The sequence below is a fragment of the Sinocyclocheilus rhinocerous genome, unplaced genomic scaffold (genome assembly GCF_001515625.1).
Source record: "Sinocyclocheilus rhinocerous isolate Xijiao unplaced genomic scaffold, SAMN03320098_v1.1 scaffold1029, whole genome shotgun sequence".
Lineage (NCBI taxonomy): Eukaryota > Metazoa > Chordata > Actinopteri > Cypriniformes > Cyprinidae > Sinocyclocheilus > Sinocyclocheilus rhinocerous.
In genome coordinates, this window is record NW_015664012.1 from 69798 (window position 1) to 90520 (window position 20723).

General features: G+C 36.0%; 1 protein-coding gene across 1 annotated transcript in view; it reads left to right on the plus strand.

Annotated features, from left to right (window-relative positions):
* Window positions 1–19936, plus strand: part of LOC107729192 (inactive phospholipase C-like protein 2) — a 63675-nt gene extending 43739 nt beyond the window's left edge. The window contains exons 3-6 of the mRNA XM_016539620.1: window positions 6235–6438; window positions 8269–8344; window positions 15076–15185; window positions 19306–19936. Coding sequence (XP_016395106.1) covers window positions 6235–6438; window positions 8269–8344; window positions 15076–15185; window positions 19306–19500 — 585 coding nt within the window. The 3' untranslated portion in view covers window positions 19501–19936. The remainder of the gene's footprint in view (window positions 1–6234; window positions 6439–8268; window positions 8345–15075; window positions 15186–19305) is intronic.
* Window positions 19937–20723: the final 787 nt, after the last annotated feature.

Genomic DNA, 20723 nt, shown 5'->3' on the forward strand with positions numbered 1-20723 from the left:
AAAATTATAAATTCCTTCCCTGTTGACTGGCATCAGCTGCCACTTACCGTTTTTACAAGCTGCCTTAGCCCTACAGGCAGTTCATGGAAGGTAAAGGGGATGTAACAAGGATTATGACAACACAGTATTGAAAACATACTTAAAATTGCGTTGTAGTCAGGGACAGGTAGAAAGTGAGAGAAAGAGAAAATACAAGATACAAGAAAGAAACCAAGTGGAAGCTTTTGTTGTTGAGCTCATTAGTAATGCCTTTAAAACCAGATCCTCTCTAACGATGTTTTCACATCTTTTAAAAAATGCTTGTGCTTTTACAGATGAGAGAATTCAGTGAGACTGCTGATGTTTTTCAAATACTAGAATGTTAAATGATTAGTTCACTTCCAGAATAACAATTTCCTGATAATTTACTCACCCCCATGTCATCCAAGATGTTCATGACTTTCTTTCTTCAGTCGAAAAGAAATTATGGTTTTTGAGGAAAACATTCCTGGGGATCAATGGGGATCAAGGGGTTGAAGGTCCAAATTGCAGTTTCAATGCAGCTTCAAAGGGCTCTACACGATCCCAGCCGAGGAATAAGGGTCTTGTTTAGTGAAACGATCTGTCATTTTCTAAAAAAAAAAAAAAGTTAAATACTTTTAACCACAAATGCTCGTCTTGCACTAGCTCTGCGATGCGCGTCTCTGACTTCACACATTATGAAATCACATTGGAAAGGTCACGCGCAGTTAGCTCTTCGTCTGTGTACTCCGTTTCAAAAAGTTAGGGTAGGGCGAAAAACATCTATTTTTCTCCTCCAACTTCAAAATCGTCCAACATCGTTATTTTACCTTTTTTTTGTAAAGGCCGTTTGACTTTCTTTGCACGTTCGCTTTGTAAACACTGGGTCGGTACTTCCGCCTACATCACGCGTGACCTTACCAACGTGATTACGTAATGTGTGAAGTCGAGCTAGTGCAAGATGAGCATTTGTTGTTAAAAAGTATATAATATTTTTTTTTTTTTTTAAATGACTGTTCATTTCGCTAGACAAGACCCTTATTCCTCAGCTGGGATCGTGTAGAGCCCTTTGAAGCTGCTCTAAAACGGCAATTTGGACCTTCAACCCATTGGCCACCATTGAAGTCCATTATATGGAGAAAAATCCTGGAATGTTTTCCTCAAAAACAAAAATTTTTCTTTTCGACTGAAGAAAGAAAGTCATGAACATCTTGGATGACATGGGGGTGAGTAAATTATCAGGAAATTATATTGATTTCAAATGACTCTTGCTCAGCAGATGTAACATCTTGTCCTCTAGCACATGGTCCTAATTTAAGAAGACTAAAACCTCAAAGGACATCCCATTAGATGATTAGAGACAGAAAACATATGGCCAACTCGAGCTGTCCTTCTGCTCTGGATCTCTCCCCTTGTCTTTGAATTTGTGCGCATATGCATGTAATTGTGTTATTTCATTTCATTTAATTCCTATTCCATAGATCTGTGTTTTGCATACCCTTATTGTCTTATATTGTCCATTTCTTTGGTTTTGCATATGTTCCCACAGCTGACCTAGTTTTTTTATATCAATGTTTCTAGTCTACGTTATTTAAATGAAATGAAAGCTTACATTTACATTTATGCATTTGCTTATAGAGCATTTAATGTTTACATAATATATGCTGAACATACTCTACTGTTTGATTTGCAGCTGATGTTGGGTGTTTAGTTGTGTATTTTACATATAGATTGCCGTTGCCATCATCTAATGCTCATTTAAAGTTATCTTTAAAAACACTAATAATTTAACATAATATAACACTGTTAAAAGTAATCTTTAGCAGCTTTTATAATGAATATCCTTTTTTTTTGTATTGTACATTATAATGTGGTGTTGCCTAAATTCACTTGCAGCACTTTTTTATTTTTTATTTATTAAGACAAAATAATCTGGAAATGTATTGGTTATCAGCCATAACATTAAAATATAATTGTCACTTTTTGGTATTTTGTCATGTACAGTAGGTGCATCCATTTCTTAAATCATGTTTTATCTAAAAAGACTTTTAGATAATTGATGCTAAGATTACAATTGCATTTTGAAAATTGAAAGAAAAACAAAGTTACACAATATTGCCTTTCTAATATTTAAATGATTTATATAAATTTAATTTCAAATTCATTTAAAACTTCTTTAAGAAAGCCAGAATTTGGCCTTCTAAAACTCACTGTGCAATTCAAACAATGAATTAGTTTTCTATTAGCCGGTTTCTCCACTGATTACTGTTGTGAGAAACTGATGCGTGTCCACTAAAGAGGAGAGAAGAAGGGGGGAGGGTGCAGGAAAACACTCTTTCATGCTCAAGTGTGCAAACAGTTAGAGGGAACACACTGAACAACACCAGTCACACACTGCAGAATGTGTATAGGGTTGTAATGCTGCTATTAAGAATGTATGTGTTGTGTAACGCTTTATTTCGTTCTGCTGTATCTTGGAATAAGATCAGGGAAGACGAGTGCAGAGCACAAAGCACCAGGTGATGCTGTTCTTGGCAGGATGTTATTCTGCTCGATCATTTGTAAAGTTTCAACATCCAGCTGTCTGCTGCTTCCTCTTTCTCCATTTCTCTCTCACACACTTAAACAGCAAGAATGGTCTTCATGGTCTCCATGGTGTCATAGCAATCCCACAGGAAGCGCTCTTAGTGTAGAATGATCTGTCACTGCTGTGAACTGCACTTTGACACTAATGAAATAACAACTTCAGCACACACACAGACTCACAGAGACCAATGTGAATATGCAGATGATTAGATAATGGTTCTTTGGTATGGGTACTTTAACATTTTTATTTTTGAAATCACATCTTGAACTATTTTCGTTTCACAAAGCCATTTGTAAATATGACTTGTGTGTCAGTTTTAAATGTGATGCTATCGGCCTATCACGAGAAAGTGATCTTTCAATGCGGAGAAAAAAACACTAGTCAGGCTTGTATTGCAACCATACTGAAGCCTGATTCTAATCTAAATCTGCTCAGCTTTAAATATGCACAAATTAGCGTGCACAACACACAGAGTTTACTATGCACTCTGTCATGAGTCAGCACTTTTGACTAGCATAACATCCTGTCTAAAGTTAACATGCCTTTTCTAGACTCAGCTTTATAATTGTGTCTAAACCACAGAGCCAGTAAGTGGATGAATTAGACTTGTGCTGCAGTGTTTAATAGGTAAATATGAGTATTTCATGGCCATAGACAGCTTTATTGCTCAACGGCAATAATAAATCACAGCTGTCATAGTGTGAGAACTGTGAACTGTAAGAGCATCTATGGAGTTCCATACTTCTGCTTTAACTGCTTTTTACTAGATTACATATTTGCATAATTATAGCACAGTTTTTGTGATTTGATAATCGCGTTAAACCATATCGCATTCTCAGGCATTGTTCGCCTTAATAAAAAAGTTACCCGCCAATTAGCGTGTAACACTGTTTCATGTACTCGTCAGCACTGATTTTTACTTGCATTTGGCGTTTGATGAGTGCTCAAAGTTGCTTCTTTATAGGAAATGTGATTTATCATGATTTCTGACCATTTTCAAAAAGCAGAATAAAAATAGCTTGGTGTGTGTGTGTGTGTATATATATATATATATATATTATTTTTATTTTTATTTTTTTTTTTTCTAGCACCCCCTTGTGGCCCACACCCCAGTTTGAAATGCCATGTTCAAAATTACTTTTGTTCCACAAAAGAAATGAATGTGTTTGGGACAACAGGAGGGAAAATTTAATAATTCATTTACATTTTTGTCCATTTTATCTCATTGGCGTTTAGTAGACATAACTAAGATATTAAGTAGATCTTCTTTGTGAATTTTTTTTCTTCTATTTTTCTGTTGGCTCACTTACTTATATTCCATATTAATTTTTATTCATGATTTGCATGTTCTCAGTGACTCATACACTCTATTTGTACCCAAATCTTTGGTCTGTTTTTACACTATATTTTTGATCCATTTTCACATTACAGCTCAGCTAGGGTGACCCCCCGCCCCTCTCCTGACCCATGCAAACACAAGCACCCTTGTTTTCACAAACACAGGACAAAGTGTCTGGAACACAAGCGTGTGCCGGAAGCGGCTCTTTCCCGCGCTCTCCTGGCCTGAGCCACACTGTTTGTGTGTGAATCAAATTATGGAATTTGGACCATGCAGCAAAGAGTTCATTAAACCGAAAATAACAAAATGTAATGATGAATAGAGAAAAAAAGTGCATTAGACAGAGGAGCTCTTCATGTACATGTGTGGGTGGCTGTTTGAGACTGCTGATAGCTCTCTTATATGAACAAATTGTCCAAGTCTGTTCCTGAACACCTGTATTTAAACACACCACCAATTTTCCTTACAGGCAAGCATAAGTCTCAGTTATAAACATTTGTCATTTTGCTGCCCAATGTAGTAGGTAGGTGGGTTTGTGTGAGCATGTTTTGGTATTGCTGTTGGGACCGTATTTCTGAAAATGTCCCAAGAGAATAGCAAATCCTGTTGAAAGCGTTTTGCGAAGGTTGTCCCCACAGGTAAAACATATTAATAAATGCTCTAAATATAAATTCACATGTGTGAAAGAGTATGTGACTGCATGTGTCTGGAAATGGTTGTCGGGTTGATAAATGCTGTTATGACACCAAAACCAGAGTATCGTTAAAGGGATAATTCTGCCAAAAATGAAATATCTTTTATCATTTACTCACCCTCATGTTGTTTAAAACCTGTATGATAGATATTTTGAAGAATGTTTTGAAGAACTGTTTTTGTCCATGCAGTGGAAGTCACTGGGGCCCGATGTTGTTTAAACTTCAAGAGTTTTCCATATATCTTCAAAATATCCCACAGAACATCTTCTTTTTATGTTCTTTAATTAGAACGCTCTGATGTGCAGTCTGATATGGTCTGGATGTTTTTCTCATTTTCAAATTACTAGCATGTACTGTATGTAGACACAAACACACTCTGAATCTGGGTATGAGGTGCTCGAAGTCTGTACAATTTTAGGAAAAAAGGTGACGGGTTAAAAATAGTAGTAACAAAAAAAAAAAAAGATTTAAGAAAAAAAAAAGTATTATTATTTATTATTGTTATTATTACAACTATAAAATTACCATACTAATCTTTATGGCTATCTTAATTTCTTTATTTCAAAAATGTTAAATGTCTAGCTTTTTTTTGGAAGACCTTAAAGCTTCTTTTTTTGTTGACAACAGTTTAAGTGCTTCTCAATATAAGTTTGGGAAAATGGTTGGCACATGTTACATTCCCAAACGCACATTATATATGCAACCCAAACCCATAGATTCAGAGATGGGTGAATGTGGAGCAGCATTTACTGAGAATCGAGCCGCTCTGAGACACTGAAAACATAGAACTACTTGCATGTAAAAGAACACAGTGCTGCGATTCACTGCGAAACACAAAGCTTATACTTGCACATATCGCGACTTCAGTTTAATTCCAAATTAATCATGAAGACCTAAGGCGCTATCTGTGTTTGTGTGTGTGTGTGTGTGTGTGTGTGTGTCAGGAGGCCAGGAAGACAGCATTGTTATGTTCAGTGTCAGAGTCTCACAAGCAGCGGTCCACACTGCACTCATGAATCAAAACACTGGCTTGCTTGATACTCTTGTTAATGCACACAAACACACAGCATCAGTCTGCAAATAACCCAAAATCCAAGTAGTCTGAGATCCTTATGTCATGGGAACTTCTCTTCTCTCAAAGACCTTCTGTGTTTACAGATCTCTCATAGAAACATCATTTTTCTCAGATGTGTATGATATCATCCCTAATAATTTCCTGAACTAAGGCAACATTGTTGGCAAGAGTGGTTCTCAAACTCTCATTTAGTTCTTCAGTACTAGAAGGCAAACCTTTGTCCTTTCTGTGTCACTCCGGGACTCGATGTGCTGAATGTGCTTTCATTACGATCTAGTGTGTGACTTTGATCTAGCCTCCAACTGTCATGTCCTCTTGTGCACATTCTACAAATACTCAGCAAAATTACAGAGAGCAAAGTTTAATTCCCTTGATTGAGGTAAACACAAGCTTCTCAATGGTCAGAGCAGAGGTAGATGTATTTGAAGAGCATTAAACTGTATGCTGTTGCTGTGGGTAATCGCACATTTATCCTGAATGTGAAACTGACATGCAGTGTCACTAAAGCTAATGTCTTCTCCTCTATCTTTTTCTCCAGAATGCCATGGTGTCATTCAAGGAGCTCTGCGGCTTGACTCCGGCAGCTAACATGAAACAGTGTATCCTGACTGTGTCCTCCTGGCTGATGAACAGCGAGCGAGCTCAGCGGGTAACAGTAGATCTGAGCGGGGCCTACCCCACCATGGAGGCCCATGGCCCCGTTCCAGAGCTACTGCGTAAAGTGCTCACCGCTTATGACACGGTAGGGTGAAATTCAACAGCGTGACCCTAACTGTAACACTATGTGAATAACCTAGCACATGTGAACCATTAATATATGTTAGGTTGTGGTAAATACTGCAAGATGCAACATGATGGTAATACGTGATAATTCAGCTTGAATATTACATTAACTGGTTTAATAGTTGTAGTAGTGCAAAAATGAACAAAAATAGGGTCTTTAACAAGCATGATAAACATATACTGTATATTACCATAAACGCTGAATATGTAAATCTGACTATACTGTCATAAATCCTGAATACACTTTAGCAAATCCAAATATATTTTTCGTAAATCCTAAATATATAGTTGTAAATATGAATATATAATATATCCTGAATATATAATTGCAAATCTTAATATACTGTCATAAATCCTGAATATATAGTCGTAAATACTGAATACATATAGTTGTGAATATAAATATATAATCATATATCATGAGTATACGAATGACAATCAGAATATATTGTTGTAAATCTGAATATATTGTCATAAATCCAGAATATGTATCCTGGATATATAGTTGATAATCTGAACATAAACAGAATCCCAGAATGTATGTCACAAATCCAGAATGTGTAGTTGTAATATGAATATATAATCATAGGTCCTGAATATGAAATTGAGTCTGAATATAGTATCATAAATCCTGAATCTATAATTGTGAATATGAATATATAGATTTAAACCCTGATTAGGCAAGTTTCTATATATATATTTGTTTTATATTATATTTTTATATATTTAATTTATACTGTACTTAATAATAAATCAAGATATATATTTCTAAATCTAAATGTTTATTTGATAAATCAAGATATATATTTCTAAATCTAAATATCTATAGTTAGACAGCGTTACCTCTGTAGATTAACCTTGACTGTTTCTGAATTCAGTCATAGCCTACAGCAGAATAGCTGCAGCATTCTGCTCTTTCTTGCTTGTTCCTTTTTAATGGGACTTTACTACAACAGATTAAATTCTGCAGAGATGTGAGAGTGTATTTGATTGTATTACACACACACTCACACACAACAACACTCCATACCCTCCAAATCTGCTCTATCACAGCCTGCCGTGTATTTTCCCTTTCATGGCACAATTCCATTTTGATATGAGTAGTAGACGTCCTTATATATAATGTATGCAGGAATGTACTGTGTGTGTGTGTGTGTGTGTGTGTCAGTGCTTGTCAGCCCAAGATTGGCTGTGTAGGATTCCCACTTTGAATTAGGCCTCCATGAGGGTCAAACTAAACTTTGATTTGTCAGGTGTCAAGGTATTTGTTAGACTCTGAATCAGGAATGTAGTGCCTTGTCTCACAGTAGAAATTTTTGAAGAACTTTCTGACACATCTTTGAAAGCACCTGCTTAGATCAGCATGAATTTCTATGTTGGTCCAGGTTGGTTTAAAGTGGTTAGAGCTTTCGGGTTCACAATATACGGATTTACATTTTAAGAAACTAGGGAGTGGAATGAGACATAGCCGCACTCAATGCCTAAGCAGTTTAACAAATGTGTGTAAATAATATACTGTATATCGATGTGTGTATGTTCTTACTTGATTCTGAATTTAACTTTAAACAGTATCATTGAACAAGTAGCTACAACAAAAGAGACAACGAAAGGAAACACATCTCATCTGGCCTGAGGAATGCAGATAAATCTCTTCTGTCAATAGAGCTTATTAGCGAGTGTGCGAATGTGTTTGTGAGTTTGAGCTTTTCTGGGGAGGGTGTTCCTGATTTGGAAGTCTCACTTCCTGCTGAGACCTGACTTCCTGTTACCTGTTTTTGATTTCCTATAGATGATCCAGACGAGTCGCACACTGATCGAATCAGCCGATGGCGTGTACTCTAAACTTACACAAGCACAGCGAGCAGGTAATGTTGCACAAACACACACATACACATAACAGCAGTGAGATTAACAGTGCAAGCACATCGCCAGTCGATTATTTAAATACAGTATGTCACAGTTAGGCATTATTAATGACTGTAATGCTTGTGTCTGTTTACTCATGGAGCAACAGGAAATAAACTCTTACACACAGTTTCATGCTCCGTTAATAATCAGTGAACCCTATAATAATCTACTCTGTAGCTGATGTGACTGTTTCTACATAGCACAGTGGAAAACTGTTTTTCTTTGTGTCTTTTTGCATGTTTTGGAAAAACATTTAAGTCATCTGACCTCCTGTGGACAGTATTGCATAGCCTGGGGGCTTTTTTACCCACATTTGACATAAAACAAATACCAACAGACAGAATTGTCCATTATTTTGAAGTGATGCAAGGGGGCTTGTGCCCTAAAGCTTTTTACTATGTTCACATAGATAAAACTAAGATTTGAGCAAGAGAGAGAGAGAAATATATACTTGAATATAACAATGTTTGTTTAAAAAAACTAAACTTATTATCAATAATTTATCTCATAAATGAATAAAAGGATATGCCACGAGGGTCATGCATTGCAGTGATTTTACAGCGAAAATGGGGTGTTCATTAGCTACAATAACACTATATTTTAAGAATGCAACATTTTATAAGACACAACAGAGAATAGGATATGATATCACGCTTAAGGGCTTCTGTTTTTTAAATAAATAAAATAAAATGTGAAAGTGACTTGTGGCCAAGTAGGGTGTCCCATACTTCGAATTTGTGCTCTGCATTCATCCCATCCACGTGCACACACACAGCAGACTACCGAGACTCTGAGAACCCGCCGCGACCTTTGAGTTACAAGTCTGACTCTCTAACCATTAGGCCACAGCTGCCCCATATACACAACCATTCAAAATGTTAAATATTTTTTAATATGCTCATCAAGGCTGCCTTTATCTGATCAGTAAAAACAGAAATATTCTGAAATATTATTGCAAATTTAAAAGAAATGTTTTCTATTTGAATATATTTTAAAATAAATGAATTGAATCCTTCCTTTTCAAATTTAAAATTCATTTAAATTTATTCCTGTGATGCAAAGCTGAATTTTCAGCATCATTACTCCAGTCTTCAGTGTCACATGATCCTTCAGAAATCATTCTAATATGCTGATTTGCTGCTCAAGAAACATTTCTTATTATCATCAGAAATCATGATACTTTTTTTTTAGTATTCTTCGAATACTATCCACCCTTTTTTTCCCGTAAAAATGGGCCATTTGTAAATTCTATGGGTCTGGCTTCCGGTCTCATCCGTGTCCAGCTATTTTTAGCTGTACAGAACGGCTCGTTTTGCTGCTTGATATTAAAAATTGGTGTGTCTTACCATATTATTCGAATGTGTTGTCTTAATTACGAACACACTGGTTTATAATGCAAACAGTTTTACTGTTTACTGCACATTGTTATTCTTCCCGTTATTTCCCTATAGCAGCTAATGAACCGGAAGTCTTGCCCATAGGCTTACTTCCGCGTTGAAGAAAAAGGTGGATAAAGTTAAAAATAACAGCTTTCATTTGAAAGGTGTGCTGTTTAATATTTTTGTGGAAAACTTAATAAATTTTTTTCAGGATTCTTTGATTAATATAAAGTTTTTGTACAATGTAAAAGTCTTTACTGTCACTTTTGATCAGTTTAATACATCCTTTCAGAATAAGTATTATTTATTCATTATTATTATTTTTTTTTTAGAAATTTACTGACTCAAAACTTTTGAACGGTCGTGCACATTCAAATTCTGCAAATATAGCATCGACTCAAATTTTGTGATCTTTTTCACCAAAATTGAAACGTGAAACTTCTTTACATGAGCTTATGAATGGAAGTCAGTTGAGTGCAATGTCTAGTGTGACTGCGGCCTTAGGCATAACACGACAAATTAGTCTGTAATTATTATTGATAAAAATCTCAAACAAAAATCTTCTACTAAGAAATATTGCTGATTGTACTCATTTCAGGCTGTTTGTGGTTGCTAAGCTACATTGTGCATTAATACATAATGTGTGCATTAATACGGGTGTGTGTTTATAGTCATTTTCCAGTAGCTTCGAATGCAGCTCATGCAATCAGAATCTAAATTTGGAACAATCAGTTTTATAACGTTTCCTCAGAACCCCTGGTCGGCCATGTGTCACCATGTTAATGGACAAATCTGCTTTAGAGAGCAATAGAGCATCAGTAAATAAACAAGGTTGGCGTGCTCTAGCGCCGTCTCCTCGCCCACTCTTTCTCATCTCGTATTCTTCCACCTCCCTCCATCTATCTCGCACCGCTGGAGAGGTTGAATCATGCCTTTGCTAATGACCTTCTCTGCTCTTACTGGTTTTGACTCAAAAATAAAGCCGTTTCTCCAGCACTCTCAGTCTCTCACATTCTGCCGCGCGGATCTGGACTGGTCCGGCTGAGTGTCACAGCTGCCGATCTGAAGCTTAATTAGCAGCGTGAGGGGAGGGTGGGCAGCTGTTTGAGAGAGACGGAGAGCTGTGGAAGGCGCTGATAGCCATGTCCAGCACCTCTCCATTCTAATAAACACTTCGGTCAGACTCTGCTAATTAAATGTGAGTTAAGTAATTATGATGGAGAGGATTGAGGGATTGAGGGAAGGACAAGAATAACTGTCTGTTCATGCTCACGTGTTCAGTTGATTATTGTGTCCCATGGTTGCGTAAGGGCAGAAATATACTCTTCACTTCCCTGGATGCTTACATGCATTTCAATTTCAGTCAGACTAAAAGAATAATGTGCCTTTTTTAAATGTCATTAAATAGTTTAAAGCCAAAATTGTTTATTGTAAAAACTGTATTGATGTTACCATGATCTGCTTAGGCCTAACGTGTATAACATAACATAAACTGAATAGAATAATTGACCGTTTTTGTGAACAGCAGAAGTGTGATTTGACACATTAAACAAACATTCATTCAAAATTTGAATTAGCATTACCAGGTGTTTTTCCACCAAATTATTGTATTTTGGCAGAAAATATTATATATTGCCTTTTTATATCTCAACCAGTGTTTTTTGTATTATTTATATACAATAATAATATGTATTCAAATTTTGAATTAGATTACTTTTTTATATTTCAGTTTTGATTTTAATTTTTAATTTTTATTTTTTTATAATTTTCTTATGTGCTTTTGTATTTTTTTATTTTTTGTTTAAAAAATATTTCATTTCAATTCTAGTTTTAGTAATTTTACTACTTCAACCTAATCTTTTTTTAATTTTATTTAGTTACCAAAGCAACATTTCTAATTTTCATTTACTTTTACATTTTTCATCTAATATTTATATTTCATTTCAGCTTTATTTCAATTAGTAGTTTTAATAGTTCAGGTTTTAGTTAAAGGGGCATGAAATGCATTTTTTTAATTATTATTTTATAACATTTCCTGAGGTGCACTTATAATCTTTTTTATTTTATTTTTTTTATCTAAAATGGTCATAATTTATATATAAATTCTCCCCTGATTTGAATGCTCCGGTGAAAGGGGCGTGTCTGCTTAGAGACTTCAATGTAAACGGCCACTGCTGGTTGGCTAACATCTTTGCATATGAAATGAGCATTAGATGTGGAATGCTAACAAAAATGTTTACAGCGTTTTTACTATAACAGCCACCAAGATGAACTAATTGTGAAAACTAATTGTTTTGGTTATAGCACTATATTTAGAACTACTCCCGTTGCATCAAATGTTAGCGTTACACTGTAGCTGAACACGATTTCTGCAGTCTCACGAATACTTTCATCATAACTAACACAGTGAAAACACAATGTACATAAGAGACACGTTGAACAGAGTAAACTGTGTCATTGTACCACACACCTTCTTGATTATATATGACAATGACACATGCTAAGGGGCGTGTCGAGGGGCGAATCACCGAGAATCATGACTTCACAGATCTCCAGATGTCAAATCCTGCATGGCTTCAGAAGGGTAGGAAATAACTTATATTTTAAGCTGGGGAGTTAGTTTTGAGTTTTTAAATTTGCACTTTAACAATAAATACAATTATCCCAACAATGCAGAATTATATTTTCTCTTGTATTTGCATTTACTATAGCTTTACATGGTCTCATCAGAACAGATCTGTGACCTATTTGTGGTTTGCAACATGTCAGGTGGATGGATGGACTGTCACACTTGCATGTTTAAATGCATTCAAACGCTCACACATGCATGTGTATAAATATAACTGTATGCGTTCAGCTTATATTCATAATAATCTACTTGACATGCTGATATTCAAGGACTCAAATCATCTACGCATTTAAACGCCTATTCAATACTGCCTGTAACTAACACAGGCTTTCTTTAATTCATCGCAATCACTCAGTCCTGCACTTTATTCTGTTACTTTAATCCTGTCCTTCAATTCTTCCCTTAATCCTTTTCTTCATCTAGCTCTTTTTCTCTTGCCTTCATCATGACACCTTCGACTCAAAGATCCCATCCCACATGCAAACATGTCACATCCGATCATCCAATCAGGAGGCGGCCTATTCTAAGAGGATCACCATACATCACCATTGCCATAGCAACCACATTAAACGTAACACGGCAACTTTGTCTGTCATTAAACACTCTCATCTGTATCAAACTTCAAAGGCTCGCAGACACAAACACATGCAGCCATCCTCTAACTCGCTGACAGCTCGGAAAGGTACATTGTGTGGAAATGATGGTTGTCATTTGCAGCCCTATTAGTCCTTCCTTTTCACAAGCCCTTTCCTTGCACTGTGCCCTTGAAAACGTGGCGCTCCAGGTGAGCTCATTTAGATAACAATGTGGTCAGAATACTGACATAGTAAGCAAATAAACTTGAGCGTGCATGGCTGTACTCGTTTAAAATCATATGAATGCTGAGCAACTACAGCCGATTTTACTTAAAAAAGAGTATTTATGACTAGCTAGCCTTGCAGTAGCAATGTATCTTGGCATAAAAATCAGCTTTGGCAGTGGAGACAAGAGGAGCTGTTCTTGGACAGAATCCTAGCTGAGTGAAGTGGACGGTGGGCAGGTGTTAGGGAGCGTTTTGACACCTTCAGGCTTAGCGCCTAGAGAGGGTGCGTCTGAACTTGCACAAATACACACTCAGACGTTTCTCTTACACATGTGCACTAGTCGCACCAGCTGAGAGCCCACGTCATATCTAGCGTTTCATTCAGGATGTCACCAATGTGTTCTGCAGGTTTGTGGGTGTTTTTATCCATGACAGAGTGTGTGAAAACCAGAGTAAAAGTAAAACAGGCAGCAAATTCAAGAAACAGGAAGTGTGAAACATGTGCGTGATTGGAGCACTACTTTGCTGTTGCTTCCTTTAACCTTTGAATGTCATATTAAAGCAATAAGCCTTAATTAAATCAATAATTATTAAAGCAATAATTCACTGTAAACCACGGCTTCACAGGGCTTATTGCTTTTATAAAATAGTTATTCCATATACGTAGTAAGGCTTCACAAAATAAAACAGAGAAAATAACGTGTAATAATATTAATAAAAATATTATTCTTCCGCCAAACAATGTAGTTCCTCAGAAATGGTCGTGGTTCCAACAAAGTGGTTGCCGAGCAACACACAAATGTAAACAAAGGTGTGTGTTTGTAGAGTAATTTACAACAGCTTCGGACTTGGTTCAACCAATCAGAATCAAGGACCGGAACTATCCGTTTTATAATTATTGATAACCGTTTCAACCTCACAGAAAAAAGAGAGATAATTGATCATTAAAATAAGAAATAGTCAAATTTTGAGATATGAAGTCACAAATGGCAAGATATGGAATTACATTGAAAAATATTAAGGAGAAATTGTGAAAGATGAAGTTGCAGTTGATTATTTTAATTTGTTTATTTTAATTTATTTGTTTGTTTTTGGCATTATTCAGCCTTTATTATGATAGGACAGTAGCTAGATAGGAAGCAAAGTTGGAGAGAGAGAGGTAATGACTGGATTTCACCTCCAAAAATCCTTAAGACGGACTTCCATTTTTATTACCTGTCTTTCATTTTTAAAGGGTAAACATTGCTTTTCTCTCTTTAACCTGAAAGATATTTGTGTCAGAAATCCCCAACGGAAAATACCTGGTGCTGCCACAACACTTTTTCATAAGGGATTGATGGCTATTGGTGCAAAATGTACTTTTGTTTACTAGGTAGAAAACATATTTTTGATAGAGTGTAGTCAGATATAAACTGTTCTCCGTGAGAAAAAAAAACATTTGTGCCACCAATTTTTGTCAACATAAACAGCACTTACTTATCTGCCATCAGATTGGCTCACTGACACTGAGATGCTGTTAACAAACGTTTCTGAATCATACAGTTGGCTTTTCATCAGCTCTATTATTTGAAGCAGATTCTTTTTATTTTCACATGTTTTCATTTTAATACATCCATCTGGCCATGCATCCATTTGTCGCAGTGCTCTGTTTGTTTTTTCCTATCTCTGACTGTCTCTGCTGTGAATGATATATGGAGTGAGTCACGACTGCGATTCGGTTGCCCTGTGGCAGCGTGTCAGAAAAAACAGCTTCTAACAATAACAGTGCGCCCATATTACTCTGTGATATCTTTGCCCATATGTTTACAAAACATATTCTTGAGGTCCACTGTATGCTGTCTAGGAATCATAACAGATGTTGCTTTATTGGACTTTCAGGATTGGACTTTCATGAGGATCTGCATCGGATCGGGGCAAGAGAAGGACTGAAAGGGAGGAAGTTACAGAAGGCCATGGAGAGTTACGCTTGGAACATCACTGTGCTGAAGGTTTGTACCTTTTCTTCATGTTCTATTATGTTATTTCCTCTTTACCCTATTTAGCACAACACTTCAGTATAGGGGATAATCCTTACAGGTTTGCTTGCTAATAGGTTTGCATTCAGTGCAGTTACTCCAAGTGTTTCCTGGCTTGCAGCTCAACCACAACCAATCAGATTTCACGCTAGTCTAGGCCACAATTAAATAGCTTTTATCCTGATATCGTTGTGTACCTTACAGTGGCTGAAGTTAAAACTACGTGATCCTTAAACTTGCACTCTGAAGCCGTGGAATTACAGAACACCGTAATTTATAAAATTATATGTGTGCATTATTATAAAAAGTCTGTAGTGTAATCATATCAATAGTTACTATTATTGTTAATACAAATGTATCACCCAACATAGTATTGACATTAGTATAGGATCTCCATATTTTCTCTGCTTTTTTATTGATCTGATTGGTACTAGGATTGTCTGCTATGCAGCTTCTTATAGCTTTCAGGTATTAATACATTTTATTTATGTATTTATTTATTTATTGTTATGGACTTCTAAGAAGCACAACTGTTTTTAACATTGATAATAATATGAAATGTTTCTTCAAATCATTATATTAGAATGATTTCTGAAGGATCATAAGACACTAAAGACTGGAGTAATGGATTTGAGTAAACGTTAGATGATGGTAATTTATATTGCCATATACTGTGCATCTCTAAACAGATATAGCACATGGAAGAAAGACAATTAACCTGCAATGATGCTCAAGGGTCTTTCCAGTCTTACCCATTATCCCACCAACACTGTGAAAAGTCATTTGTGCAGATTGCTAAAAACATCGTCAGACATCTTGATCTGTAGTCCTGGCAACATGGTAAAACAAAAGAGCTATCCATAAAGTGAACATATCTACTTTCCCCCCTTCTTTCCAGCTCTCTCTCTCTCTCTCTCTCTCTCTCCGTTTAATCACTCTTGCTCTCTCTTTATCTCTCTGGAGATGTGTTTATATGTTTATGGTGTTCATGATAAGATAAGCTTCACTAAAGTGCCATGTTTTCTAACAAATTATTTTGTCCATACTTATGTAAACAGATAAACCGCACACAATGGGAACAAAGATAAAGAGATGTCATCTTTAATGTGCGATAGTGTTAATGAATGTGTCAAATTGCGAAACAACCGTATGGATGTGTGTTTGGTCTAGTTGTAGATTTAATTGTCATTGGCTGTCATTGGCAATTCACTCTTGTTGACCTATCTAAGTTTTAGAATATTTTTGTAGCATATTTAATGGATGTTTATGTATTTAGAATAGAGAGTTTTAAAAAAAAAAATAGGTTTGTGTGCATTTGCAGAGCAGGTATGCAGCACAGGTGGGGCGGATTGTTGTCTTAAGTCTTTAATTGAATTAGATGACTTTAGACTAAAGCACTAAAGAGGCCTAAAAGGGATTGAACTGTTTGTATTTCACACAAAACTTACTGTTCGTGTGTCTTTGTGTGCATGGGCTGATTTATTTATTTCTGTTGAAATACATGAATTTCGCACCAATAGATAAGGGTTTTTCAAATGTATTGATTATCTACACCCAAAGATAATTAGGCGTGGAAATCTTTAGGCACTACACGATCCAGTCTGATTTTGATTCTGGGAATTATGATCCGATTCTAAAGCGTTTCTTGATTTACATTTTTTTCTTATTAATTAATGAGTTTACCAACTTTGAATATAAAATGTATGTTGAATTTGATTAAATTACTAATATAAGTATAATTACATGTTAATAATAAATCCAAACAAGTGTACGTTAAGAATTATTAAATAAATAGCTTCAAAACAATATAATTATAATATAATCTTTGTGAGGGACACATATCCTAAAATTTAAAGACAGCATTATTTTTTCATGAATAAAAACCTGTTAATACTGTGTGAAAATCATATCGTATGATATTTAAAATGTGATGTTAAAAAATTACATTGTCACTGTATTAAAGCTAACAGCAATTTAAAAAATGTTATCTTGAAAATCTGAATTATTAATAATTGTGTAACTTTAACAGCATATGCTCTTTTCTACTCTTTAAATTGTTTATGTATAATATTATATGTATTTATAAATTTATTTATAAAGCACTTTTCACAATGTTTTTCCAAAGCAGTGTTTTAAAAATTATTGCATTATATAAATGTTATATATATTTAATATATATAATTTATTTATTAAGTCAATTTGTAATATATTTAATAAATAAAGTTAACATATGTAGGCCTATATTTTTAAATTTGGTTTTCTCTCAGATATTGCACAAACCTCTAAAACTAATTCATTTGAAATATTGTGTGCTTCATTATGCTGATAAACCACTTCATTTCATGCTTAATTTTATCCTGTGACACTTTGGGATGAGTTAAATGAGTCCTGGCTCCAGGAAGTGACATCAAACTGTCACCCAGTACACAGAAGTGTTCCATCCAGGCTTTATAAAGTATGTACCACCTTGTCTTTCTGCAGTGCTCTTAGCCTCTCTTCTCCCCACAGCCTAAGAGTCTATATGCATCATGCCCATATGCATAATTCATCCGTTTTAAAATATATCACTTATTTATGGCAAAAGACTCCTCTATCCGGGTCAAGGAGCCTCTTCAGCTCTGGGCACCCATGCAGGTGTCCTCCGAGGATCCATTCTGGAGCACATGCCGTCTGTATAAGTCTCACCTGTACTGTCTGTTTCACATCAGGCCGCATAAAAGAGCGCCACTGCGGTCTGAATGAGTAAAAGCGCAGTGCAGCTGATGTTGCAGTGTGCTCTCCTAGGGAGTTGTTGTCACATTGAGTAAAGTTGAATCTTTTTTACTCTGATCCTCCATTAGGAACGCTAGGTGACCTCATGATGCGGTTCTCCTGAAAGCGCTTGGGAGATTTCATTCGTGGTTGAATCATAAATTATAACACATTTTTTGAGAAATGAGTTCAGTTACATATGGATTTGGACAAATAAGCCTCAGTTGATCATATCTAAAAATTCCAGTTCCTGTGATTTGACAAGGAAAATGCTAGGTTTGTCCTAGGCTTAGATTCATACCAAGGCTGGGGAGAACCGGTGTCCTTGTGAGAAAGATATAAAGCAAATTGATGTGTGGCTATGCATGTTTTGCAGGTGAAAGTGTGCGTGGTTTGATAATATGTCCTTGTATATTAGCATTTATTTATTATGTCCCTTCAAAATGTCTTTTCACACACATAAAAGCTTCAATCAATTCCCTGGCACAGTGTTTTAAGGGACATTTACACAGGAAGAGGAGACACACTGTCCTGATCCTCCTCCCTTCCCTGTCCCATCCTCTCACACCGTCTCTGTCCCCCTCATCCCGTCCCCTCTGGGTTGTTTCCAGAAAGAGATGAAGGAGAGGTTGATTTATGGAGGGTATTGGCAGGATTCTGGCTGTGCTGTGTGTGTGTGCAGTGCCACCAGCTCTATGTGCTCAGTCACCTTGTGTTAGACTGAACCCTGCAGGCTGGATGCTTTCATTGCATTTAAGTAGCATTTATGATTTATTCTCAGTGTTTGCATCTAGCATCTAGCAATGAGAAAGAACATTTTTATGCAGTATGGAGACATTTTTATTTATTTATTTGTTAAAAAAATTTGTTTTAATTGTAGTTTTAATTATATTAATAAGTAATTCTTGAACTAATGTGTTTTATATATATGTGTGTGTAATCATGTAATTTTGATGCATTATTGATATATTATTATAATTAAAAAATTATATAAAACATTAAAATAAATAAACGTATATTTACAAATTACAAATATTTATTTATTTATATTTCATTTTTTTCTATGTGCTTTTCTTAAGATTCAAGAAGTGTCAAGATCAGTTATAATTTCTAACTTATTTAGAATTTTGTATCAATTTATGATCTAAAAAAAAAAACAGAAGAATGCATGGTTTCCATATGTTTGACAATATTGGATTTGGAATGAATTATTGCAATTTGCGCAATTTTAGCACCTCCTGTTTGCACATTTTTGTTGTGAAACCTCAGAAGTTCACAACTTAGACTGTGTTTACTGTCAATACGTAAACTTCTCTTTTATTTTTTTCCCTGTGTCTCTTAGGGTCAGGCAGACTTGTTGAAGCATGCAAAAGGAGAAGCGGCAGACACTTTGCGACAGATTCACTGTGCTGCTCACTCGTGCGGCTTGGCCAAGAACGGAGCCTCCACATCCCCTGCCTCACCTCTACTGCCACCCCACGCACGGCCTCTGCACACCATCCACGAGACTGAGCCGGACAACACCACCCTGCACTGAGAGAGACGAAGAGAACAATTATTATCTTCTTTTTTTTAGTTTATCCATATTGTGAGGAAGGTGGTCTTTGCCACTTTAGACCAGGGAAAGGGAGCCATAAAGGAAAGAGTCAGGTGGGTTGAATCAGTGAAGGACAAACAGGAGACAGTTTAACTTTGATCAGTGTGCTTTACTCTCTTCCCAGCTCCACCATGCCTGCTGGGCTCAGGTCTTACATTGGTATCCCCGGTGTGGAGTCGTGTTTTAAAGGATTATAGTGACCTGCTCTCCTGTGAACACAGCTGCTGTTGCAAATTAGCTGTGATCACTTACTCTAACCACGACTCCAGTCAAAAGCCCCAAATCTCAATCATATTCAGTCATTTAAAGTGATAAATGAAAAATGTCTGTCATCATTTACTCACCCCAAAGTCGTTCCAAACCTGTATGACTTTCTTCCGTTTAACACAAAAGAAGGTATTTTGAAATATTAATGTTCTCGTGGTTTTTGTCCATGCAATGAATGTCAATGGGGTCCAGTGCTGTTTTGAACGTACAGTTTCATTGTATGGACAAAAGTGGTTAAAACATTCTTCAAACTATCTTATTTTGAAAAAAACGTATGTTCGTAAATCTGCAGTAAAGTCTAAAATGGGTCAAAACTGCATGGAGGGTTTTGAACTTAAATCTCGCCAGACTCCAGACGGAACCAAATTTTTCGAAAAGTACAAAACTACTTGCTGATAGAGATGTAAAGCATTTTGAGTAAACAAAGAGAGCGTCAGGAAACAGAACAAGACAGAAAATACAATGCAAACCACTTACAGAGGCAAAGGCCTCCTCATTTTACACCAACTTAGAACTAAAGAATCTCTCACGCCCCCTGCTGGCTCCTCCACACATTTGTATGAAATTTAGAACTGACTAATATAAAAACGGTCAGCTTAATACACCTTGGTCCTAAAAGGGCCTTTCTCCAGGGGTCGTGTGTGTGTGTGTGTTTGTGTGTGTGTGTGTATATATATGCATGTGTGATGCATATGTGGTGTATTTTGAATAAGGAAAAAGTGTGTAAATTGTTTCTAAACTGGAAATAGGCTCTACTGGGAAGATTAGAAACTCTGGGAAAATACAGATCTCGGTCGTTGAGAAAAGCACCACTGAGGATCAGACAAGCAAATAAATATTTCAATAAATGAAGAATTAATCATTTTAAGACAAAGTAAAGGACACTTGACCATCTC